We start from the raw sequence: 23,938 nt of genomic DNA, 5'->3' as shown, positions 1-23,938 counted from the left end.
TAAGCAGACACGCAAAACCAGAATGCACAATTCATTCATTCCTCTTGCTCTTGTGTAAGCCTCATTCCCAACCTGCTTTGCTAAACTTAGAAACTTATTTTAATTCGCTTGAAGCTACCTGCTTCTAATGTGAACATTTCTGGAAAGCTGGTTTTTACATGCACACAGAGAGAATGTGTGTGTGTGTGTGTGTGTGTGTGTGTGTGTGTGTGTGTGTGTGTGTGGTGTTGTTGGGGGACCACAAAAACCTAATGTGTTCCGGAAATGTTATTTATTGGTTCAGTGACTTCCTTATGCAGAGAAAAAGACTGGATAGCACTGTGTTCACTTTCCCCACTCAAAAGTCTCTCTCTGCACTTCCCCCAATTCTTTTCCCAGATCCCAGGAGTGAGTTTATTTTAAGTTGGTTTCTTTTTCTTTTTTTCTGTTGGGGGTGGGAGGGGAGAAGGGGAACTACCTAAGAAAAGAGGGAAGTTTTGTTTAGACTGCCTGATCTGGGTCTGTCTCCGAAATATTTCATAATCCGTAGGCTATATAGTGAAAGAAAGCAAATTAGCCCACAGCGGCAGCAGTACTGCTCAGCATAATTTCTAGAAAGTATATTTTAGCATGCCTTTGGGACTTGCTTTTGAGTAAATGGCCATGATCCACAGCAGAATTATATGCAGTTTTTTTTTTTGCAGTCCTGAGCCTCCTTGTTCTGGAGTCAGTTACTCCTTAATAAGTGTGAGTGGGACCCCGGCTTCAAGTTTGTTGATTTTTTGTGGGCAAAACACCCTTACGTTGCACTGTGTTCAGAATCAAGGCCTGCCAACTTTTCAAGCACCCACTGCCTTCAACAAGAAGCTTGATCGGCAGATGCTAGCTGATCACCATGTTTATCTCCCTGCTGTGAAAAGCTACACCTGTAGATCAAGCTGCTGTTAAGTGCAGAAGAGCAGGGCACTTGGCAACCCTAGGTTCTTTTTTTGTGATTCCTCCCCTGCCCTCCATCTTTGTACACTAAAATCTTGGAATATACACCGAAATCAGTGGGGCTGGTCTTGGAATGAACGCCTTTAGGTTTCAGGCAGTTTGCATATTAAACAAAGATCAAAATAAGTCGTTCCCTCACCTTTCCCCTATCCACCCCCTTTCTTCCTTTCCTCATTGAGACTCTCCTGCAAGTAGATGTTGTCCAGTGTGAGTCAGATCAGTTTTCAGGGTTTTTCCAGGGTGACATTTACTCTGACTGTCTGAGCAGGGACTGTCTCTATTTAGCTGATATGTTTTAGCTAATCCAATTATTTTCAGACGGCTGCACGCGACAGTTACATTGTTTATCCAGCGCCAGGAACTTTAATAGAGTCCGGATGCGGTTAACAGTGACAAAAAGAAAGAAAGAAGTAAATGCAGAACTGCCTCTTTCTGTATATGCAAGCAGACTGGGTGTGTGTGTGAGAGAGAAAGAGAGAAAGAGAGAAAGAGAGAAAGAGAGAAAGAGAGAAAGAGAGAAAGAAAGAAAGAAAGAAAGAAAGAAAGAAAGAAAGAAAGGGAGGAAAGGAAGCAGAAGAGAATGAAAACTCAGATCTGCAAAGTTGTTTTAAGGGCTGCCTTTCCTACTTCTAGCAGCAGACCTCTGCACCTTTAATAACTTCCATGTCAGGCAGAAAAGGGAGAGAAGAGGCTTTCTCCACTGCTATTACAATCACGGCCAGCATGGGTAGACTCATAGAACTGTAGAGTTGGAAGGGACCACCAGGGCCATCTAGTCCAACCCCCTGCAGCGCAGGAGTCTTTTGCCCGACGTGGGGCTCGAACCCACGATGCCGAGATTAAGAGTCGCATGCTCTACCATGTCATCGTGATCCAGCGGAGGGACATAGAGCACCTGCTTTGCTTGCAGAAGGCCCCAAGTTCAATCCCTGGCATATCCAGGTAGGGCTGGGAGCACCCCGCCTCCGTGAAACCCTGGAGAGCTGATCAGTGTAGAAGCCATTGAGGTGGATGAGCTGACGGTCTGATCCAGTATAAGACAGCTGCCTTTCTAGGGGTATTATGGGTAAGGGCCATAGTTCAGGCGTAGAGCATGCCAAAGGTAAGGCTTGAGAGCCACTGCCATTCAGTGTAGATAATGCTGAGGCAGCTTCTTATGCTCCTGTGTCCCATGGATGATGTTTCCAGGGCCTACTGAGCTGAGATCCTAGGCGTAATTTCTAACCCACCCTCTTCTAGTCCTTAGGAGACCAGTGAGAAGGTGGGCGAAGGAGCACATGAGTAAGAATGGTCTGGTCTCCCTGTTGTGTTGTACTGAGTGTGCAGGGAATGTGCAGGCTGCATGTGATGGGTTCGGATGGCATATATATATATATATATATATATATATATATATATATATATATATATATATATGCCCAGGGACTCTCACAGACACGGAGTGGCCTTGGCTGTGAGTCTCCAGTGCTGAACAGACTTGGGAAGTAGTGCCATGGCAGGCATCCCCAAACCTTGGCCCTCCAGATGTTTTGGACTACAATCCCCATCATCCCTGACCACTGGTCCTGTTAGCTAGGGATCATGGGAGTTGTAGGCCAAAACATCTGGAGGGCTGCAGTTTGGGGATGTCTGCGCTATGGGAACCAGTGGGATTTTTGGCCAAGTGGAAGGGTTTAAGATCAGGGTGCTTTGGATGCTACAAATGAGGGGTGTGTGTGTTGGCTTCCCATTGGTGTGCATTTGACTATTGTTGTAGACTACCCAGGTCTTCTTTTGCTTGCTCCACTGGGTCTTCTTAGGTCCTCGGTAATGGACAAGAAAGATCCTCCTCCTCCTCCTCCTTCTCTCTGCCTAGGGAAGGCCTGTAGCTCTGTGGTAGAGCATCCAGGTTGCACGTGGAGGGTCCCAGGTTCAAATTCTTGCAGCATCTCCAGTTAGGGCTAGGAATGTCCCCTATCCAAGACCCCACCAAGCCACTGCCACTCAGTATGGACCATACTGTGCTAGATGGACTCAAGGCAACTTCCTCTGTTTCTGTGCAGATACTGTGTTAAGTTACATCCTTCTGCACGGAATAACTGCCTTATTATTCCGTATTATATCACTGGTCCATCTAGCCACCAAATTGCCCACTGAGCAGGCTGAAGGTAGGTTTAGATCTCCAAGTTTGAATGGGGGCTCATCTTATGTCGGTGGGCTTGCTTTAGTTTGGTGGTGGTGGTGGCGGCGGCGGCAGCAGCAGCAGCAAATAGCTCTGCCTGGAAGCCACTGCTGAAGTTTCCCACAATGCCTCTGATGTGGCAATAGCTTCTTCTTTTTTGATGATGTTAGGAAAGGGTCTTAGCTCAGTAGCAGAGCGGTTACCCTGCACGAAGGAGGTTTAGTCCTAGGCATCTCCAGGTAGCACTGGCGTAGCAAGGGATGCGATGGGGGCGGGGCGCCCCGAGTGCCACCCTGGAGGGGGGTGACACTTGGCACACACACCCCGCGACTCCCAAGCCGAGTGGCACTGCTCCAGTGCCGTATGGATGGTGCCGGGATCCTCTGCTCACTGCCGCAGCCACAAACGGAGGATCCCAGCACCATTCCCGTACGGCGCTAGAGCGCCGCCGCTACATAGCACACATGTGCGACGGCGCTACGTATGTACATGCGTGCTACGTAGCCACACCCCTGGGTGCCGCTCCAGGTGCCCGGGCGGCTCCCTCCGCCACTGCCAGGTCGGGCTTGGAGGGACAATGGTCTGAAATCCTGGAGAGATAGTCAGTGCTAGTCAGTGTGGAAAATATAATAATAGAATTGTAGAGTTGAAGGGTCCTTGAGGACCATCTAGTCCAACCCCCTGCAACGCAGGAATTTTTTGCCCAGTGTGAGGCTCAAACCCACAACCCTGACATTAAAAGTTTTATTCTTTACCGACTGAGCTATCCCAGGAGGAGGGCAAATACTGAGCTAGATGAAGCAATGATTTGATTCGGTGCAGGGCACCTTCCTGTGTCCTTATGTTCATTCCCCCTGTGTCTGAAAAAGCAGGTAGAAATGGCAAGGAGGAACAAAAGTAGGGCAAGGGGGTCAGTAGCAGCCCCCCCCCACCTGTGCAAAGAGCCTTGTCAGATACCTGCATGAAAGGACTGTGGGCTCAGTCTGGGGATTGCAAACAGATTCCCAAGCTCAGAATGAGCTCTGAGGCACCCAATTCCTTAAATTTAAGTGTGTGTCTTTGACCTGCCTCTGATTCATGGACCTTGGCACTCTAGCGTAAAAAACAAAGTAGGTCTCTCAGGTCTTCCTACTCTCAAAATCTCTTGAGATATTTTCACCTTAGAGGACAGGGCTGAATCTTGTTGAGGGCGCCAAGTTTCTCCTTAGTTGGGATTCCTGTGTTTTGAACGCGCAGGCCCTTGGCAGCTGAAACTTTTCTGGGCAATGAGCTAGGGAAGAAGCATCTTCTGTTTAAAAAAAATTATCTGCCATGTCACCTGATTGCTAAAAGCGCAGGAGCTCTGTCAGAAAAGAAGGTGGCAACCCTAGGCATGCAGAGCCTGGGCTGCGCCTTCTGCAAGACTTTGGAAAAAGCTTGTAGTATGGAATCATGCTTATTTTTTTTAAAGGCCTAGCTCTTTTCCGCCTTCGTTGCAAACGTTCCCAAACAACCCAAACGCCAGACATAACATTGTTGTGTTGCAGAGAGCTGGGTTGAGTTTGGATCTCTGGCTGAGTGGAGGTGAAGGTGCAGAGATGGGAAAGGAAGGAGGCCCAGGTGAGAATGGTGATGGAGAGGATCTCGGTTTCTGCTGCTATTCTAGCTTTGTTGTGACTTGCTGGTGCTGTGCCTAACACGGACCAGGAAAAGGAACCAAAGAGGAAACTGCAAGCAAGCAGGTGACAGACACCTTTCTGGTTGCGGATCAGACAGACTCAGATAGGGCAGCTGGCTTCAAATGATTGCCTTATCATTGTTGAGTCTCTTTAACCGCCATTCCTCCCATCCTCTAACATCAAAGAGCCCAGGGCTGCTTCTCTTCTGGGGCAATCTGAGAACAAATGCTGACCACATTTTGCATTGCGATGGCGCTTCTCTCGAGTGCTTCAGTTATCGTGTGCTTTGACTGAGTAATGCTTACAACAACCTTGCAAGGTGGGGCCATTGGTTATTTATTTGTAGAAAACATTTCTGTGTGTCGCGGTCTCCTGAAATATGAAACATAAAGCACTGTTAACAATAAAAACAGGCAAACCCTGCAAATTGTGTTAAAAAAAAATGGGATGAGTGTAGGCATTAGGCATCAAGTTTTAACTTTTATTCAGGAAAAAAACCCCCAAAGGAATGGCTGCCTGTCTCTTGCCTTAGGGAAGTACAGGATTAGGGTGAGATTTGAATGGGGGACTTGCTCACAGACCCAGGTCGGCGGCTGTTCCTGAGATAATATACCTAAGACAGCTTGGTTGCACATTAAGAACCAAATCAACGCTAAGGCTTTTCATGGTAGCCGGCTGCAATAAGGGGGGAGTGGAGGGGATTCTCATCAACTACATTTGGATCCCACTTTTTTCCGCGAAGCTCAAGTTCTCAAACCTCCCCCTCCCCAATTATATTCTCACAGCTGCCCTGTGAGGTAGGTTGGGCTGAGCGATAAGGAGTGCTTCGGGGTCAGCCAGAGAGCTTCATGAGGATTTAAACCCGGTTACCCCCCCAGTCCTAATCTGACTCACACTCTAAATCAGGAATTCTGTTGAGGGTCACACTCCCTGAATCAGAATCTGCCAGGGGCTGCATGGCTGGGATGAGCTGGGCTCCTCTTTTCTCTCCTGCCATCTCTCTCTCCCTCCCCCTTGCCACCCCCTTCTCTTTTTCTCTCCCGCCCCTTCTGCCCTCTCCTTTCTGCTTAATTCGCTCACCCTTAAAACTAGGCTGTGTTTTCTCAGGCTACAGACTGCCCATCCCACGCTAACTACTACACCACACTGTCTCTCAGAGGAAGTGTGAGATGAGCTTCCCATATCCAGCAGCTTCCCATATCCGGGCCTTTTGAAAGAGACAGGATTGTTTCCCAGAATGCATACGGGGAGCCCTACGGCATAATTCCCATCCTACTTGTACTCTCCCAAATTATTCCCATTTTACAGAGGAAGAACTGAGGCAGAGCAAGCAAGGGAACCACGGGTGTGGCGGTGGTGAAGCCATTGTGATTGGAATGTTTGCATTTTTGGCTTCATGGCAGTCTGTGTGGACACGGCGTCTGCTGGCGGTTAGGCGACCTCCTGGCATTTCATTGGGATGTGGAATCTGCCAGAGGTGATGAGTTGTGGTTCGGGCTTCTGCTTTTCCCTCTGTCCTGAGTTTCCTGCCTGCTTGTTTAGCAGCAGTCTGAAATGCAGAGGCACAAAGCAGATGAAGCATTTGCTGGCCTGGCGAGTGGCGGTGAAAATCACAAGCTCCATGGGCTAAAACGTTTGTGTGTCAGCTTGCACAATGGAGTCTCCTTTATTAGAGCAGACCAGACACTGCTCTGTCTGCTTTCACTTTTTTGCCTCCTTCGCCGCAGCCAGTTTGGGGGAGGATGACATTGACCATCAGATTCCTCCTCCTTTGTCTCCATGTTGCCTTTGCAAAACTCAGTGAACAGGAGGATGGGGACAAAAGTACAGTGGTTGCGAACGGGATCCGTTCCGGAGGCCTGTTCGCAATGTGAAAAGCCCACAACCTGAAGCGCCGTATCTGCACAGGTGCGTGATGCAATTTGGCGCTACTGCGCATGCGCAAAGCGCGATTTAGCACTACCGCGCATGCGCGAGTGGTGAAACCCAGAAGTAACCCTTTCTGGTACTCCCGGGTTGCCATGGGACGCAACCTGAAAAAAACGTAACATGAAGCAAACGTAACACAAGGTACGACTGTAGAATCTGTTGGTTCTGCCTGTCATTGGCTCTGGTTTTAACTAGCACAGGGCCTCCTTGTCTTCTGCTTCACAAATCCCGATGGGATTTGGCCTCCACTGGAGCCAAAGAAAGAAGATGCCTAGGTTGTCTGGGTAGCCATGCACCCTACTTTACAGAGAACAATCCTCCATTAGAAGACAGAGCTCGCTTGGAGTGAGTCCTTGGTTTTGAAAGGGCTGTCCAATGGGTTTAAAGAAGGGGAAGCAGGAACTCCCCATCAGCAGTTAGTACTAGGATTGGGTGATAACTGGTTTCCCACATCGTGACATATCTAAACATTGCGATATACTGATGTATCACGATGGCAGCAATAAAGATGGAGCTATGTGGTGGCATTGGCTGGCTGCATGGTTTCTCCCCACATTGTGATTTTTGCATAGTGTGCAGACACACACATCATGATTCGAGATATGTAGCCAGCTCAAAAATTATGAAACTGATATCGCAGCATCCTGGATAGCTCAGTTGCTTAGAGCATGGTGCCGATAATGGAACAGCTGCCTATTCCTGCATTTTGGGCTAAATGATCTTCAGGGTCCCACCCCCCCCAACAACTCTGTTATTCTGTGATATGGACGTCAAACTGGTTTTGCACAATATATCAATATATCACCCAGCCCTAGTTAGTACCTGGACAAGAGACAGATTACCCAGTCTGTGGTTCCATTCTTACCCAACTATGTTGAGACGCATTGTGGTTCGATGTTGAGTACACTTGTTGTTTGTTAATGAGCGTCTGCACATATGCAAATCTGTGTCTTGATTTGTCCCCCGTTTTCAGTGATGAGTTTCCTCTCTTTTCCCGGTGAGTGACATCATCTTAGCAGGCTTTTGTTGTGTGGAATGCTGTGGAATGGCGGTATCCTAAAATGAGGAGCACATATATTCAGGGGTTGGGATGGGTTTAATTGTCTGCGGTTGGCAAGCCTTGAAAACGAGAGGTGCCTCTAAAAATATTCTGGATGTTCTAGGTACAGAAAGCTCAGTAGGCTGGTTCTGTTGTTGGTCAGGTGTGAGGGATTATAGAGCTTTGGGTGGAGATGCCCCAGCATTTCCACGTAGGGCTTGGAAGAGTTTGTGCTCTAGAACCCTGGAGAGCCACTGCCGACCAGTGTAGACAATACTGTGCTAGATGAGACCAATGGTCTTGGTTCCTTGGCAATCCCCCTCTGTTGGAGTTCAGAGCTATGTGTGACACTCCACCACCCCCGTAGGCTGCTGGTGCACTGCCGGCTACGATCCTAAGACTCTACAGTACTGCCTCTCCACTCCGCTTATGTATATTGGGAGATGGTGGGCAAAATGGTTCTCAGCCTCAGGTGGCAAAATGTGTTGGGCTGAACCCAGTTTGTTCTTTGGAACTGCACGGCCTGATTTTTACTCTCAAGGAAACAGGCATCCGTGCATTTGTTTTGACACCTCTGTGTGCGCTAGGAAACCTTAACGCAAGGACAACCCTCCTCTCTTTATGCACCCGGTACTTTTCCATTTCTGGAAAGTAGCTCTGCAGCACTCCGCAGACAGCAATGGGGAGTTCTGCTGGAGATAGCCTGGGAATCTACACTTCTGTCCCTTAAGTGCAGAACTGTACCCGTGGTTCCCTTGCTTGCTCTGCCTCAGTTCTTCCTCTGTAAAATGGGAATAATTTGGTAGAGTACAAGTAGGACGGGAATTATGCCATAGGGCTCCCCGTGTGCATTCTGGGAAACAATCCTGTCTCTTTCAAAAGGCCTGGATACAGGGAGCTACTGCTTGGCTCACCTCCCCACTCTTCTGAGAGACAGTGTGGTGTAGTAGCTCGCATGGTGTGGACAGTCTGTAAGCCCGAGGAAACTCATCCTATTTTCACACATGTGAGGGAAAGAAGAATGATAATCCATGTGACAGCCCTTAAGATATTTGAGGATGGCTCCTCTCAGTCTCCCCTATACCAGGCTAACCATACACAGCTTCTTTAAGCGTTCCTTGTAAGGCCGAGTTTCCAGACCCTTGATCATCTTGGCTGCCCTCCTCTGCACACATTCCAGCTTGTCAACATCCTTCTGTAATTGTGATGCCCAGAATTGGACACAGTATTCCAAGTGTGGTCTGACCAAGGCAGAATAGAGTGACAATATTACTTCTCTTGATCTGGACACTATACTGTACTTCTGTTGCTGCAACCTAGAACAGTGTTACCTTTTTTTGCTGCTGCATCACACTGTTGACTCATGTTAAGCTGGTGGTCCACCAAGACCCCTAGATCCTTTTCACATGTACTGCTAGTAAGCCAGGTGTCCCCCATCCTATATTTGTGCATCTGGTCCTTCTTGCCTAAGTGCAGAACTATACATTTGTCCCTATTGAAATTCATTTTGTTAGCTTGTGCCCAGTTCTAAGGGCCTAACCTTGGATTAGAGGGGTGGTTTTCTGATTAGAGGATGGTGTCTCCAGCAAATTTGAACTGGGTTCAGTGACCACCTGGCTAAGTAACTGCAGCAGTGATCCTTCAGAACCCAGCTTCCCAAAATGCAACCTGGGCATAGCTGCTGTTTGTGGCAAGACATACCTTCGTTGAACAGGTAGATTAGTCTGTCTGGGAACGATGGTTTACCCAATTGAAAGCACCCACAAATTGACTCATTTGGCCGAATGAGTCCTTTGCAGACAGGGGCAAGCTTGTCATAAGAGGAAATTGAATCACCTGCTAATATTCATAAGCGCTGTTATAACTGGGTGGAGGGCAGGATTGCATTAAAGGAGGAGGCAGATCTAGGCTGGATCTAAGGAGGTTGCTTTGCTCCTGTTTATCTAGGTCAAATAAGAGATCAATGTAATAATTAAAACAGGATCGTCGAACATGCAGCTTGGTTTCACTTGGAAGCAAGCCTGCCTTACCAGCTTCCTTGCCCAGAATTTATGTCTGAGCCTTTAATTTCTCCAGGATGGTGAGATGGGAAGCATTCACCTACCTCCTTGCCCGTGTTTTCCCAGGCTGAGAGAGCACAGTCTTCCTCATCCTTGAAGGGTTTCCCAAACTTGGGCGTCTCCAGCTGTTTTTGGACTACAGTTCCCATCATCCCTGACCACTGGTCCTGCTAGCTAGGGATGGTGGGAGTTGTAGTCCAAAAACAGCTGGAGACTCAAGTTTGGGAAACCCTGGTTAAGCACATAAGATGAGCCTGCTGGATCAGGTCAACGGTCCCTCTAGTTCAGCATCCTGTTCTCACAGTGGTCAAACAGATGCCTGTGGGAAACCAGTTGTACACAATAGCAGCTGTAACCTGGAGTTGGTGGTTTTTAGGTAGGGTGCTGTTAAGTTAAAAACAAAAACCACCCCTAATCCTGGGCCTTCAAGAGCAACTTCAACTTATTCCTGCATTGCAGGGGGTTGGACTAGATGACCCGTGGGGTACCTTCCAACTCTACGATTTTATCGCTCTGTGAACTTGCTCCGACTGCATTCTCAGCATGCTGTAAAAAGCTGGTTTCACTGGAGATAAAGCTTTAATTAAAAATGGGGATGTTCTTAGGGGAAGGAGGAAGCAAGGTGGATACCTTTCAAAGTCTATTCAGTTTTATTCATTGGGGGATTTTAATTAGGAATTGCATTTATCCCCCCCTTCCCATTTTTACCCTTACGACAACCCTGCGGGGTAGGTTGGATCAAGAAAAAGCAACTGGCCCCAAGCCGCACAGTGAGCTTCATGGCTGAGTGGGATTTTGACCCGGGTTTTTCCAGGCTGAGCCTGACACTCTGATCACGCCGGGGTTATTTGCATGTTACATTCAACGCGTGCACAATCTGCGTTCCCACTGTCAAGGTGTATACTCGCGCATCTGTTCACATGTAACATCCAATGACTGTACAGTATGCGTGCCTGTTTACACAATATACAAATCAAGGGGTGTACAGCCCTTCTTACAAACACTTGTACCTGTGTAAAGATACCTTGTACCTGTATTCAATACGGATTCTCTTATTTGCAAGAGTAGATGCAAAGGAAAAACAGCAGCCGCATGCTTGGGAAGAGGAGGAATGTGTTTTACCTTGTGCTCTGATAAATCATCGGTGGGAAGAGAGCTAAGGGGTCTTTCAGGAGAAGGATTAGCAGCGGCTGTGGACGCATGCAACAATGGCGTTCTTGATTTGGATTGCAGTTGGCTTGGAAAAAAGAAAGAAGCTACTTCATAGTTAAACTATGGAACTCTCTCCCAAAGGAGGCAATGATGGCCACCAACTTGGATGGCTTGAAAGGAGGATTAGACAAGTTCATGGAGGAGAAGGCTGCTGATGGCTACTAGCCAGGATGACTATGTCTCCGTGGATGGAGGCTGCATTGATTGCAAATTCCAGTTGCTGGAAACCACAGGAGGAGAGAGGGCTCTTGTGCTCTGATCCTGCTTGCAGGCTCCCCACAGGCATCTGGTTGGCCACTGGGAGAACAGGATGCTGGATTAGATGGGCCATTGGCCTGATCCAGCTGGTGGTTCCTCTTGTATTCTTAAAATGCCGGATAGGCACAGAGTAGACCTGGATTGTGGCCAAGGTCATGGATTCACCACTTCCCAACCCAGTTGTGAGAGTGCATTGGGTGCAGAGTTAAGTAGCCAATGCAAGTCAAGAGCCACACCTGAATCTTACTGTGCTGGTCTTATGTACTTGGGCTTGATGCTGGCTTGGATTTTAAAGATTTATTGCGGGTTTCTACTGTATGATCATTGCTTTTGCTTCCTTTGTATGCCACTCGGAGGACTTGTTTAAGAAGCAGAAATAAGTCCACATTTTGCGGACTGTCCACACAGGGCAGAGAGACATGGTCAGGAATGAAGGAAGGCACCTCTAATCATGACCTCCTTTCCCACTGATTAATGAAATTTAATTTTTGCATTCTGACTTCTCCAAGAGCAGTTCAGAGCGCTTTGATGGATCAGCCCCATAAATGTTTCAGTCTGACAATGTAACATTTTATCCGGCCATCCTCCATAACACGATCGCAAAGGGGGCAGTGGTGTGCTGTGGCAAGTGCATCTGAATGGGGTCTAGGTGTCCCGGGTTCAGATCTATGCACTCAGCCCTAAAGCTCCCTGGGAGACTTTGGGCTTGCCGCTGTCTTGCAACATTACCTGCTTCACAGGGTTGTTGTCCGAGGGTGGTGAATGCTGCCTTGAAGGAAAGGCAAGTTAGAAATGAAATAACTCATAGGACCTGCACACAGGAGATGTAATAACTTTTGGTGTGGCTCCCAAACACACCTGAGCCATACAAGGAGTGCAATAAACAGCTACATTGCCACATCACTGGTTAGTCCACAGCTGGTGACTTCCAGACGTTTTGGACCATTAATTTAATTAAGTTTAATTTAATTTTTGGGAAGATTTATATCCTACCCTTTGCACAAGCCACAGGATGGTTTAAAACAAAATCAAATGCGATACAGAGAATCCATAAAACAATGCAGTCCTTAAAAAGAACACCACCACAGCTCATAAGAAATCATTAAATAGCGATTACCAATAGAAGCAGCTGAGCAATTCATTTGTCTAATCATCTCTCTCCTTCCCCAAACACCTGCTGGAAAAGGTGCAGCTGCTGAAAACCATAGAGAGTGGGTCAGAGGTGCCTCAATATAGAGTCCTACATGTTAGGAGCCACCACTGAAAAGGCCCTTCTCATATCAGCCCCAGCTAGTATGGCCGAACGGCCAGGAATGATGGGAATTGTAGTTTAAATCATCTGGAAAGTACCAGGCTGAGGAAGGCTGGGTTTGTCCTTCCACAAGCAGGGCAAAATTGGGGTCTTCGATGATGGGCAGCTGGCTTTGCTTGCGAAAGTATTATTTGCTATATTATGCCGTAGCAAGAGTGCTGCAGGCCTGGGCTTCTTTAAAGTGGTCCTGGAAGAGAAGGAGAAAAAAAGAAAGAAAAATGAGTTTGGATGAAGGATAGAAAAAGTGTTGGCTGTAGCCACAATGTTTTTGTTCCGCGGTGGAAGGGACATGCGCTGAACAGCGAACGAGCCTTCTTATTTCAAGGACAAATTGCAAGTCGAATTTGAGCATGCTGGTATGGATCTGCCCTGCAAATCCTATATATAGGTGGACAACTTCACAAACTACGTAATTAGCTTTCTGAATTTGCTGGCGCAGGATGTGTTGATGGCTAGAAGCTTAAATGGCTTTGAAAAATGAGAGAGAGAGATATTCACGGAGGACAGTGAACCTCCTTGGATATTGGCAGTAATCTCTGAAGGGGGATCCTCCATAGATTGTGGCAGAATATTTACAAATTGATGCCGGAGATAAATACCAGTGCCTTCGTTTCTTGCTGATATGCTTCTGTTTGTTTGGAAAGGGTCCAGCTAGATGGAGCACATTCTAGCGTTCCATTTCAAGGTATCATTTTCCACACGTATCTCTCTCCGCTGCAACTTGCTTCACAGCATCGTGTGGAATAAGGATTAAGATATAATTGTGATAGAGGGCTTGGTATTATATACACACATACAGTTGTACCTTGGTTCTTGAACGCCTTGCGACTCAAACATTTAGGCTCCCAAACCCGGAAGTAAGTGTTCCAGTTTGTGAACGTTTTTGGGAAACCGAACGTCCGACACGGCTTCCGATTGAGTGCAGGAAGCTCCTGCAGCCAATTGGAAGCTGCGCCTTGGTTTGCGAACGTTTTCGGAAGTCAAATGGACTTCTGGAATGGATTCCGTTCCAGAACCAAGCTATGACTGTAGTTTCTTTCCATCCTTTTCCTTTTTCTCTTTTTCTCTTGGTTTGTTTCTTTTCTCTCTCCTTTAGATTACTTTGGTTTTTACTGTATTTTATGTTGGGGAAAAAATCTCACCAAACCCTCACCCCCAACCAACCCCCCAAACAGCACCCCAGTGTCCAGGGAGAGGTGGGAGGGGGAGAAGCAGTACATGCCCTGGAGTCCATGGGTGTGTCGTCACAGCGTCCTCGTCCAAGGCAGATGTGAGGTGCCGCTGGCTCCACCAAGGTACAACTTCAGGTATTCACAAGTAGAGCAGCAGGGGGTTAACAAGGGACCCCACGGGAATCCCAGTCTGATGGCTATAACACCCCCATCATCCCCAGCCAACGTGGCCAATGCTCAGAGATGATGTGAGATGTAGACTTGACAGTTTTGGGGGACCCATCTTTGGGGAGTTTGCTTTAATTTCTCACGGATGAGAGTGGAGTAGCTGGACTTCTTTTTCCATTGGGTTTGACACGAGCTCTGCTTTCGAACTCAGGACGTTATAGGCAATGTTGCTGCTGCTTCTTCTTTGGCGATCACTCGTAGCAGACTAAGATTGTCCTCCATAAACATGGTTTTCACAGTGAGTCCGTAAGTGACTGTGGAGGCCAATTCTGGATCCACATGTTCTTCCACAGTGGGGACATAGGTTTCCGGGTGGGAGCTGAGCATGGTGAGGGTTTGCCAAACATGCTTTCTGTTATAACACCTTCCTCTTAGCACGTTTCTCCCTTTCGTCTTGAGTTCGAGCGTCTTCAAAGCCCATGACACCTTTTGGTAAAGGCTGTTCTCCAATTGGAGCGCTTGCAGGCCAGTGTTTCCCAGTTGTTGGAGTTTATACTACATTTTTTAAAGATCTGCCTTGAGAGCCTTTAAGCCTCTTTTGTTGAACACGAGCATTACGCTTTCCTTGCGGGATGGTTTTTTCACATTAGAAGCAAAATATCTGTTGTCTTGGGGGCAACAGTAGGAGAGGGCTATTGTCCCCATGACCTACTTGTGGGCCTCCTGAAAGCATGTGATTGGCTACTGCAGGGAAGAGGATGCCGGGCAAGGCAAGCCTTTGGTCTGATCCAGCTCTTCTCATGTTCTGCAGTTCATCAGATGTATGATTGTCAACTGCTGCAGATTCAAAACTGATAGATGGTTTTGACCAGTGTTTATTTAATTTCTTTTTTTTAAAAAAGCTCCAGGGGCTTAGATCTTTTAATCTCTTTCTTTGTTTGCTATGGACAGTTTATTTCAGGAGTTTGCTTGCAGTTACTGAATATTGCACACACTCAAATAATATTTCACATATTCTGAAATATTCACATTTTGATTTTTCATATTGCAAGACTGAGCAGTGCCATTTAAAATTGCTCTAGTGCAAGTCAGAAACTGTTATAGGTTCTGTCTACTGGCCTAGGAACTTCCATCCCTAGTTGCAATCCTAAGCACTGTTAAATAGTGTGGGATTTACTTCTGAGTAAACATGCATAACATTGTGTTGCTAGCAGGGCCGGATTCAGGTTTGATGAGGCCCTAAGCTACTGAAGGTAATGGGGCCCTTTATATGTCCAGCTGTCCTTTGCCAACAACAAATTGTCGCTGTTTTGTGTGTGTTGAATATATGCTATATATTCAACTTCAATTTATGGACATAATACCGTAGGTATCTAAAGCCATTTTATTTGTTTTTCAGCTTATATTTTGGAAATATACATCCAGGTTTTTTCCCTTTAATTTTTTTGGGGACCCCCCAAGAGAGTGGGGCCCTAAGCTATAACTTGTTTAGCTTATATGTAAATCTGGCACTGGCTGCTAGTCATAGAATTGTAGAGTTGAAAGGGATCCCAAGGATCATCTAGTCCATCCCCTAATCTCAGTTAAAGCATCCATGGCAGAAGGCCATCCAACCTCCAAGGAAGAAGAGTCCACCAATTTCTGAGGGAGGCTGTTCCACAGTTTAGCAGCTCTTACTGCCAGAAAGTTCTTCTAGAGGTTTAGCCAGAATCTCCTTTCTTGTAACTTGAATCCGTAGGTTTGACAATCCTTCAAATACCATATTTGAGGAAGGTTATTATGTCTCCTCTTTGCCAGGCCAAACATACCCAATTCCCTCAACTGTTCCTCATAAGGCTTGGTTTCCAGACCCTTGAACATCTTGGTTGCCCTCCTCTGCACACCTTCCAGATTGTCAACATCCTTCTTAAATTGTGGCACCCAGAACTGGACACAGTTTGCCAGGTGTGGTCAGCCCAAGGCAGAATAAAGTGGGACTATTACTTCCTTTGAACTGGACGCTATATTTCTGTTGGTGCAGCCTAGAATAGCATTAGCATAAGTCCAGGTACTTGAGCCTAGGATAATTTGGTTTAAAAGTCCCTTACTCCTTGGCCCATTCGAAAAGTGACTGCTATTTACATGCCATTTATTATAACATTTACACTAACTTCTTCCTAAATGTATGTTAAAACTTCATTAACAACAGGAAGATGTTTAATGCTGGCATATGTTAACCTGCGTTGACCTGGGTATTTTCACACGCTCCCATCAGTCTATAATGCAAATGTAAAACCTATATTATTAGGATGTATACAATCTTCTGTGTTCTGCTATGCATTAACACCAATAATGCATGCAAAGTTTTTAAATCTTGCATATGAAAACTGCATAAGCCTTATTTGACCCTAGCTTTGATATGGGACACGGGTGGCGCTGTGGTCTAAACCACAGAGCCTAGGGCTTACCGATCAGAAGGTCGGGGGATCGAATCGCTGTGACGGGGTGAGCTCCTGTTGTTCGGTCCCAGCTCCTGCCCACCTAGCAGTTTGAAAGCACGTCAAAGTGCAAGTAGATAAATAGGTACCACTCTGACGGGAAGGTAAATGGCGTTTCCGTGCGCTGCTTTGGTTCGCCAGAAGCGGCTTAGTCATGCTGGCCACATGACCCGGAAGCTGTACGCCGGCTCCCTCGGTCAGTAAAGCGAGATGAGCGCCGCAACCCCAGAGTTGTCCGCGACTGGACCTAATGGTCAGGGGTCCCCTTTACCTTTACCTTGATATTGGCAGCTTGGTATTGGTGTGTTTTTTTGACACATTTTACTTTATTTACATGCAGGGAAGCAAAGCTGTTGCATGATTTGATCTAGCAACTTAGGGTTTTGTGGGGCGAGGAGGTTAAGCTGCCTGCTGCCTGGAGTTTTTTCAACAAACCAGTGAAATGATGAGATCTTGGCGGAGGCGATGGGGTGGTGATGGGGGACAGATCTGCCTTACTTGACAATATGGAAAGTGAAACAGATCAGAGAAAACAAAAGCTACCAGGAAGCCAATAAGACCCAATTCTTACCATCAGTTGAGAAAATGGTGCCAGCTGGCCGCACCATCATTATGCAACATTCTTCTTTGGCAAAACCACAGCCTGAACATAAACGCTCCAAGCGCCCCTTTTTTTCCAGGGACAGTCCCAGATTTACAGAAGCCGGTTTCTGATTTGATCCCAGAATGTCCCTCTTTTCCTTAGGATGCCCCTATTTTCATCTGAGAAATATTGGAGGGTACGGACTAGGAGGTCCTTATTTTCATCAGAGAGGTGTTGGAGGAGACATCTCTGCAGTGGTACCTTGGTTTTAGAACAGCTTAGTTTATGAACAACTTGGAAATAGAACGCTGCAAACCTGGAAGTAGGTGTTCTGGTTTGTGAACTTTGCCTTGGAAGCGGAACATGTTCTGCTTCCTGTCGAGTGTGTTCTGTTTGTAAATTGAGTCCCCCGCTGCTAATAAGAGGCCTCCTGTTGAGTCTGTCGGCTGTTGAGTCCTGAGCACCCATGCAACATAGAGGTGATATTTGGAGCTTTTGTTTTTGCTATTTTTTGCGTTTTTGTTTGTGTGGCTTTTTCGTGTTTTTTTTTACGGTGACTTGTTCTTCATTTTATGGGACTGACTTGTGACTGTGGCTTGTGACTTCATTTTTGTGACTGTGTAGAACCCAGTTCAGCTACTGATTGATTGATTGATTGATAGATTGTGTGACTGTGGAAATGGATTTAAAAAACCCCATCCAAACAATGATTATCATCAGTGCACATAAGATTTTTTTTAATAATTTTTTTTACCATCTACAATACTGTCTTATTTATTTTATAGTACAGTACATTGATTATTGCCTTCATTTTATGGATCAATGGTCTTCTCGTTAGATAGTAAAATTCATGTTAAATTGCTGTTTTAGGGGTTGTTTTTAAATGTCTGGAATGGATTAATCCGTTTTGCATTACGTACTTTCTATGGGAAAGCGTTCTTTGGTTTTGGAACGCTTTTGTTTTGGAACGGACTTCCGAAACGGATTAAGTTTGAGAACCAAGGTACCACTGTATTTTCATTGGAGAAATGTTGGAGGGTACGTGAACAAGTTTAAGAAAAGTGACCTACCCATCATCCTTGACCAGTGACCATGCTGGCTGCTGATAGGACAACCTCTGGAGAGCCATAGGTTCTCTTTCCCATACCTCCAGATTTTGGATAGAATTGCGATTAAAATATAGAGCGCACTTAGATTTGGAAAAGGAAGTGCAGTTATGCTCAAATGTACTTTGTTTACAGGGGTAGTCTGTTTCTTGGCACCTGCCCTTAGGAAATAATTGCTCTCATTTTGTCACTTCTGCATTGGGTGGGGGGGGGGCACCTTTGCCGGTGTGAGTTGTTACAGTCTGTCAGTCTTCAAGGCCGAACCTTTTCCCCTAGTTACTAGCACACCAGTCTCTGAGCATGCGGTGATGGTGTGCGGTCGGAACATAGGAATGCTGCCTTCTTCTGAGTCAGACCATTGATCCATGTAGCTCAGTGTCGTTGACACTGACTGGCAGCAATTGCACATGCCCTCCAACATTTCTGCAATGAAAATGGGGATGTCCTATTCAACAGCAGCAGCAGCAGCAACAACAACACTCTGCCCATCTGACTGGGTTTCCCAAACCACTCTGGGCAGCTTCCGACATAACAAAAACTAAACTTTAAAAAACTTCCCTGTACAGGGCTGCCTTCATACGTCTTCTAAAGGTTGCATAGTTACTTACTTCCTTGGCTTGGGGGTTGCGTAACTCCATACCCTCCAACGTTTCTCTGATGAAAATAGGGACATCCTACGGAAAAGTGAGACATTCTGGGATCAAATCAGAAACTGGCTTCTGTAAATCCGGGAGTGTCCCTGGAAACTAGGGACACTTGGGGGGGGGGTCCTGGAATTTCAGGTGCTGTTTTATCCCAGCCTTACCTGGAGACGCCAGGGATTGAACCCAACACCTTCTGCATGCAAGACTTCTGAGCTACGGCCCCTAAGGCTGTAATAAGCATTTTGTTGCTGTAGTGACTGCGCATCTAAATCCATGCACCCAAACACTAAAGCAGCATGCACTGCACAGGCTTTCATTTGCTCCCTGCAGCTACTAAGATATGTATATTTTGAACTACTGGAAGACAATTACCCCATGCATATTAATGGCAACGGCATCTCTGAGCACTGATCGTTATGTAATCAAATCACCACCACCTGTGTGCAAGAGGGACGTATCAGCAGGCTCAAGGGAACCCCAAGGTTTTCAGAAGCCCATCAAAAAAACCCTTAAGGAGAAACCATCCCCAAACAACTCATTAAAAGCCAAGCATGCTCAGAGGTCGCAGATTTGCTGAGTGTCTGTGGGGTGAAGTGGGGAAATGCAACAAGATATCCAGGAAAAGGGGGCTGGCAGGCACATTGAGCAAGAATGCTTCACGATCCAACGTATTGGTCACATCCAAATCATATATGGCTTCCCCCAAAGAACCCAGGCAACTGGATTCACAAAGCTACAACCCCCGGAACCCTAATTAAACTACATTTCCCAGGATTCTTTGGGGGAAAGCCATGTGTTTTAAATCTGCTTTAAATTTACGGTGTGGATGTGAGCTTCGTTGCAGGTCCAGCTTACATTGTTTTCTATTATATTTTAAACCTAAAAGAAAGCCCATCCCCTTAGCTCTTAAATTATAGTGGAGTGAGTGAATACAGCGTTCAGAAGACTAAGAGGAAGGTTTGATAGTAGCATTGGGTATATTTTTCAGTTATTTCTTCGCATATAAAGTGTTGATAACGTGCACAATCTACTACTGAACCAAAATGGCTCCACCCATAATGTAAATCAGGGTTTTTGAACTTGGGTCTCTAGCTGCTTTTGGACCTCAACTCCCATAATCCCTGACTGGTCCTGCTACATTTTTTTTTAATGGGGCAGCAAACTTAATGGTTTAATTGTACCCGGCTTTTTCCGAAGTGTCTGCCTTTTGACCAGGGAGGGTTGGAAGTTGGGACAGGAAAGAAATTTGGTCCAGTCCAGAATTTAATGTGAATCTACCCGATTCACACTTTCCGAAACAATATGTGAACCAGAAACTCGGCTTCCCTTCAAAATTTGCGCTTCCCTGAATGTTGCGATGTGGTTCTCCACCCAAATGACTTGTACGAAAACCTGAATAGTAGGGGGAAGTAGGCTGAAAGTGCATGCATAAGGTAGAATAACAATAGGAAGCACATTCTGTTAGGGAGAATCTCTTGCAAAACTGTGTCCGCTTGGCAAAATTTCAGAATATGAAATGTTACGGGAGAAATTTGCACTGAAATGCTGATGAATTTTCATGGGAACTTTTTTTTTAAAAAAACAAGAATTTAAGGTTGGCGAAATGAGAGAGTGAAGTTTAGAGATTCACCTAGTCCTAGTTGGAAGGGGAAGCTGAACCAGTTGGAGCAATTGCTAAGACCTCTTTCGATTCTCTCTCTCCCCCCCCACCTGTTAATTTTCTTTTGCCCTTGCTGGCCATCAATGAACTGTGTCCCCTCTTGTTTCCAGAAGGCAGGGAGTGTGTAAACTGTGGCGCTACCTCGACCCCACTATGGAGGAGAGATGGCACTGGGCATTATCTGTGTAACGCCTGTGGACTGTATCATAAAATGAATGGGCAGAACCGCCCCCTGATAAAGCCGAAGAGAAGGCTGGTAAGTGACTTGACTCTCAAAAACTGCACTAACTTCTTATTTTTCTTTTTCTTCTCCCTCCCTGTCATGTTGTGTTTTTGAATTTCCTCAGCCCAAGATGGAGAACTTTCTGGAGGGAGTAGATCTGGGCACCCCCGCCCAAAGCCTTATCTGTCTGTACAGAAGAGGGTTTTTGAGAGAGCCCACCCCCCCTTTTTCACTATGCCTGCCAAGTTATGTACCATTTCTATGTCTCTATATATATCTCTTTTATTTCTTCTTATTTTTTTTTTAAAAAAGAATCAAGTAAGGGGTGGTGATTTTTCTTTGGCGGTTTCAAGAGGGGGGTGGCTGAAGAAAGTGGGAGCTTGGGGGGCGGGCTGGGAAGCATGCGGTAGGCATGAAAAAAAGAATCCATTTCATTGTTAAAAAAAAGGGGGGGGATGTTTTGAAACTAGTTTTTCTCCAAAGTTGAAAGCGTCCCGGATTTAAAAGCGGTGAATCGGTTTCCCATTCATGACACAGTTTCTGGAACTCCAAAAGGACTAGTGACTTTGGAACTACATTTCTTGTTTTAAGTGCCACAGGATGGTCTACAGCAGGCATCCCCAAACTGCGGCCCTCCAGATGTTTTGGCCTACAACTCCCATGATCCCTAGCTAACAGGACCAGTGGTCAGGGAATATGGGAATTGTAGTCCAAAACATCTGGAGGGCCGAAGTTTGGGGGTGCCTGGTCTACAGTGTTCGCCATAGTCAAAGCAGACCCATTGAGATTAATACCGTCTATCATTTTGCCCAGGCTAACCATGACCCATAAAATTGGACCCTATTGTTTCCGAATTCATGTTTTGACCTTCTCCATTTCAATTGGTCACCTAGTTCATGGTCTTGAGCACATGATGCGCACAATTGTGGGACCGCATCTCGGCCACTTGGAATGGCTTCACACTCTAGACCTGCTGTAAGTGGGTTGTGTGCAGCTGTGACCGATTGTGCTTTTTTAGCAGGATGTTACTCAAGTCCCTTTGGAGTGGTGTTCAGTTACGGTGCTTATGCGCAACCCTAGACACTGCTGTGCCGAAAGCCAATTTGACGTGAGAGAAGAGCCAGTGCCCAGAGGGTTTCCCAGTTGCCCTATGTTATTTGCCCTTTGGAAACAACTGGCAAATTTCCTGACATTTTGGAGCTGCGACTGCTACAGAACAGGCATGGCTAAGCTGTGGCTCTCCAAATGTTGTCAGACTTCAACTCCCATCAGCCTTAGCTAGCATGGCCAATGACCGAGGATGATGGGAGCTGGAGTTCCACATCATCTGGACGGACACAGGTTTGCCACCCATGTATAAAAGTACAAATCGCAAATGCTCTGTGTGGGAATAGGCTCTGGGGATTGCACCAAGTCCACTTGATAAGGCAGTGTGTTTGCATCCAGATGGGAAGCCTGTTACTAAGTCATGAAGGCTACTAAGTCACTTTGACTCCAGCATCTAGTTTTCAGAGGTATACTATCTCTTGAACATGGAGGTTCCATTTAGTTACAGTTCCTCACAACCACTGGGAAACTTGTCCTTCTGATAGGTATTGATAACTGCCCTCCTTGACTATTAGAGCCTCAAAATTCCTTATATTCTTATTTTCAATATAAGAATCTAACAATCGGTGTGAGAATCTTGTAAGACCACAAAGGTGTGGTTAATGGAGAAAGATGCACGTCCGAGGTGACCTCTAGTGTGGATGACTCACTCAGTGGTGAAAGTTGTGAATCCTTACTTCCTTGGTTAAATTAGAAGCACATGATTGGAGGCATGAGTTGAGCTGGCAGGTTTTTAATCTCCATTGTTTTTGGTAATGGGTAGATTGGTATGTATTTGGAAGAGGCCTGAACTGCGGGAGATACAGAAGTTGGCTTAGTCTTGAATGCACATTAGGGGTGGGGAGCCTGTGTCCCCTCCCCTGAGATATTGCTGGACCTCCAACTCCCATCACCAGTTGATCCACATTCTGAGATCTGCTGAGTGTGTTCTTGTTCACGGTCCCGCTAGCAAGTGTGCGCAGGGATGTGAGACGGGGCCTTCTTGGTGGTGGTACCCTGACTCTGGAATTCTCTCCTGCTAGGGGTGTGCTGCTGAGATGGCTTTGTGTTGTTTAGCTTGGAGGAACTGGTTAATCTGTCTTGGAGATATAGAGTGTCGTGATATGTTGTTTTTATTTGTATTTTAAGGATTGCATGTTTTAATATAGCTGGAAACTGCTTTGAGCCTTTTCAGCAAAAAGCAGTCTACAGGTTTTAGAAATGAAGCAAGCATACTTCCCGAGGCCCAGAGGTTTTCTCCATCTCGGATAGATGCTAACGACAGTTCTTGTTTTTTTGCTTGCTTGCTTGGGATTTGCTGAATTGGAAAGGAATGTGTTTGTGAACAGATTGACCCCTTTGACAAGTGGTGTGCATGCGTTGGTAGTGATAATTCTGTCCAGTACTTTTTTTCCTGGGGGGACGCATACCCCTTAACATTTTGTTAATCTAAGTTTTGGCAGTATTTCAATATGAGTAGGAAAATGAAAGTACCCGTGAATTATTATTTTTAAAAGCACTGGTTCTGTCTGTGGTGTTTGACCTGTGATGACCCATTCACACATGCCTAAATCTTTAATTTATGCTGCTGGTGATCCAGGGTCCAAGTCTACCTGAAGGAGCGACAGCCATTTGGACTCTGCAATAGTCATCTGAGGCCCTTATTCGCGTGCCTCCTCCGTGAGCGGCCCAGAGGTGGCAACACAAGAACAGTGCCTTCTCTGCAGTGGCTCCCCATCTGTGGAATGCTCTCCCCAGGGAGGCTCATGTGGCACCATCATTACATATCTTTAGGCGCCAGGCCAAAAACATTCCTCTTCTCCCAGGCCTTTGGCTAATTAATCTACAGCCTTCTAAGTTGTGTGTGTGTGTGTGTGAGAGAGAGAGAGAGTTATTGTCTTTTGTTTGTTAGTGGGTTATATAATTTTGTCTTTTTATATTGTAATCCACCCTGTGATCCTTGGATGAAGGACGGTATAGAAATAATAATGATAATAATAATGATGATAATGATAATAGCTATTGATGCCAAAGGGGAATTGCTTAGTTCAGGATTGTGTCAGGATCGCAAATGAGGAGAGGTGCTGGTGCACTCAGCTCCTGCTTAAAAGGTAAAGGGACCCCTGACTGTTAGGTCCAGTCGCGGACGACTGCGGCGCTCATCTTGCTTTACTGGCTGAGGGAGCTGCCGTTTGTCCGCAGACAGCTTCCGGGT

At 46.2% G+C, this 23,938-nt stretch overlaps 1 protein-coding gene across 12 annotated transcripts in view; it reads left to right on the top strand.

The window, feature by feature from the left end:
* The window catches only part of GATA3 (GATA binding protein 3), a 72,810-nt gene that overhangs the window by 31,279 nt on the left and 17,593 nt on the right, over positions 1-23,938 (top strand). For 5 of the 12 annotated variants that reach the window (XM_088652563.1, XM_088652562.1, XM_088652566.1 and 2 more), the window contains exon 4: positions 20,528-20,670. In XM_088652563.1, coding sequence (XP_088508689.1) covers positions 20,528-20,670 — 143 coding nt within the window. Of the gene's footprint in view, positions 1-20,524; positions 20,671-20,761; positions 21,194-23,938 lie in introns of those variants that run through there. The other 7 variants (XM_060279208.2, XM_035127252.3, XM_088652565.1 and 4 more) reach the window with 3 other exon arrangements.

Source organism: Zootoca vivipara, chromosome 9 (genome assembly GCF_965207765.1).
Source record: "Zootoca vivipara chromosome 9, rZooViv2.hap1.1, whole genome shotgun sequence".
Classification (NCBI taxonomy): Eukaryota; Metazoa; Chordata; class Lepidosauria; order Squamata; family Lacertidae; genus Zootoca; species Zootoca vivipara.
Note: the sequence above shows the minus strand (reverse complement) of the source record. Positions and strands in the feature narration are given on the sequence as shown.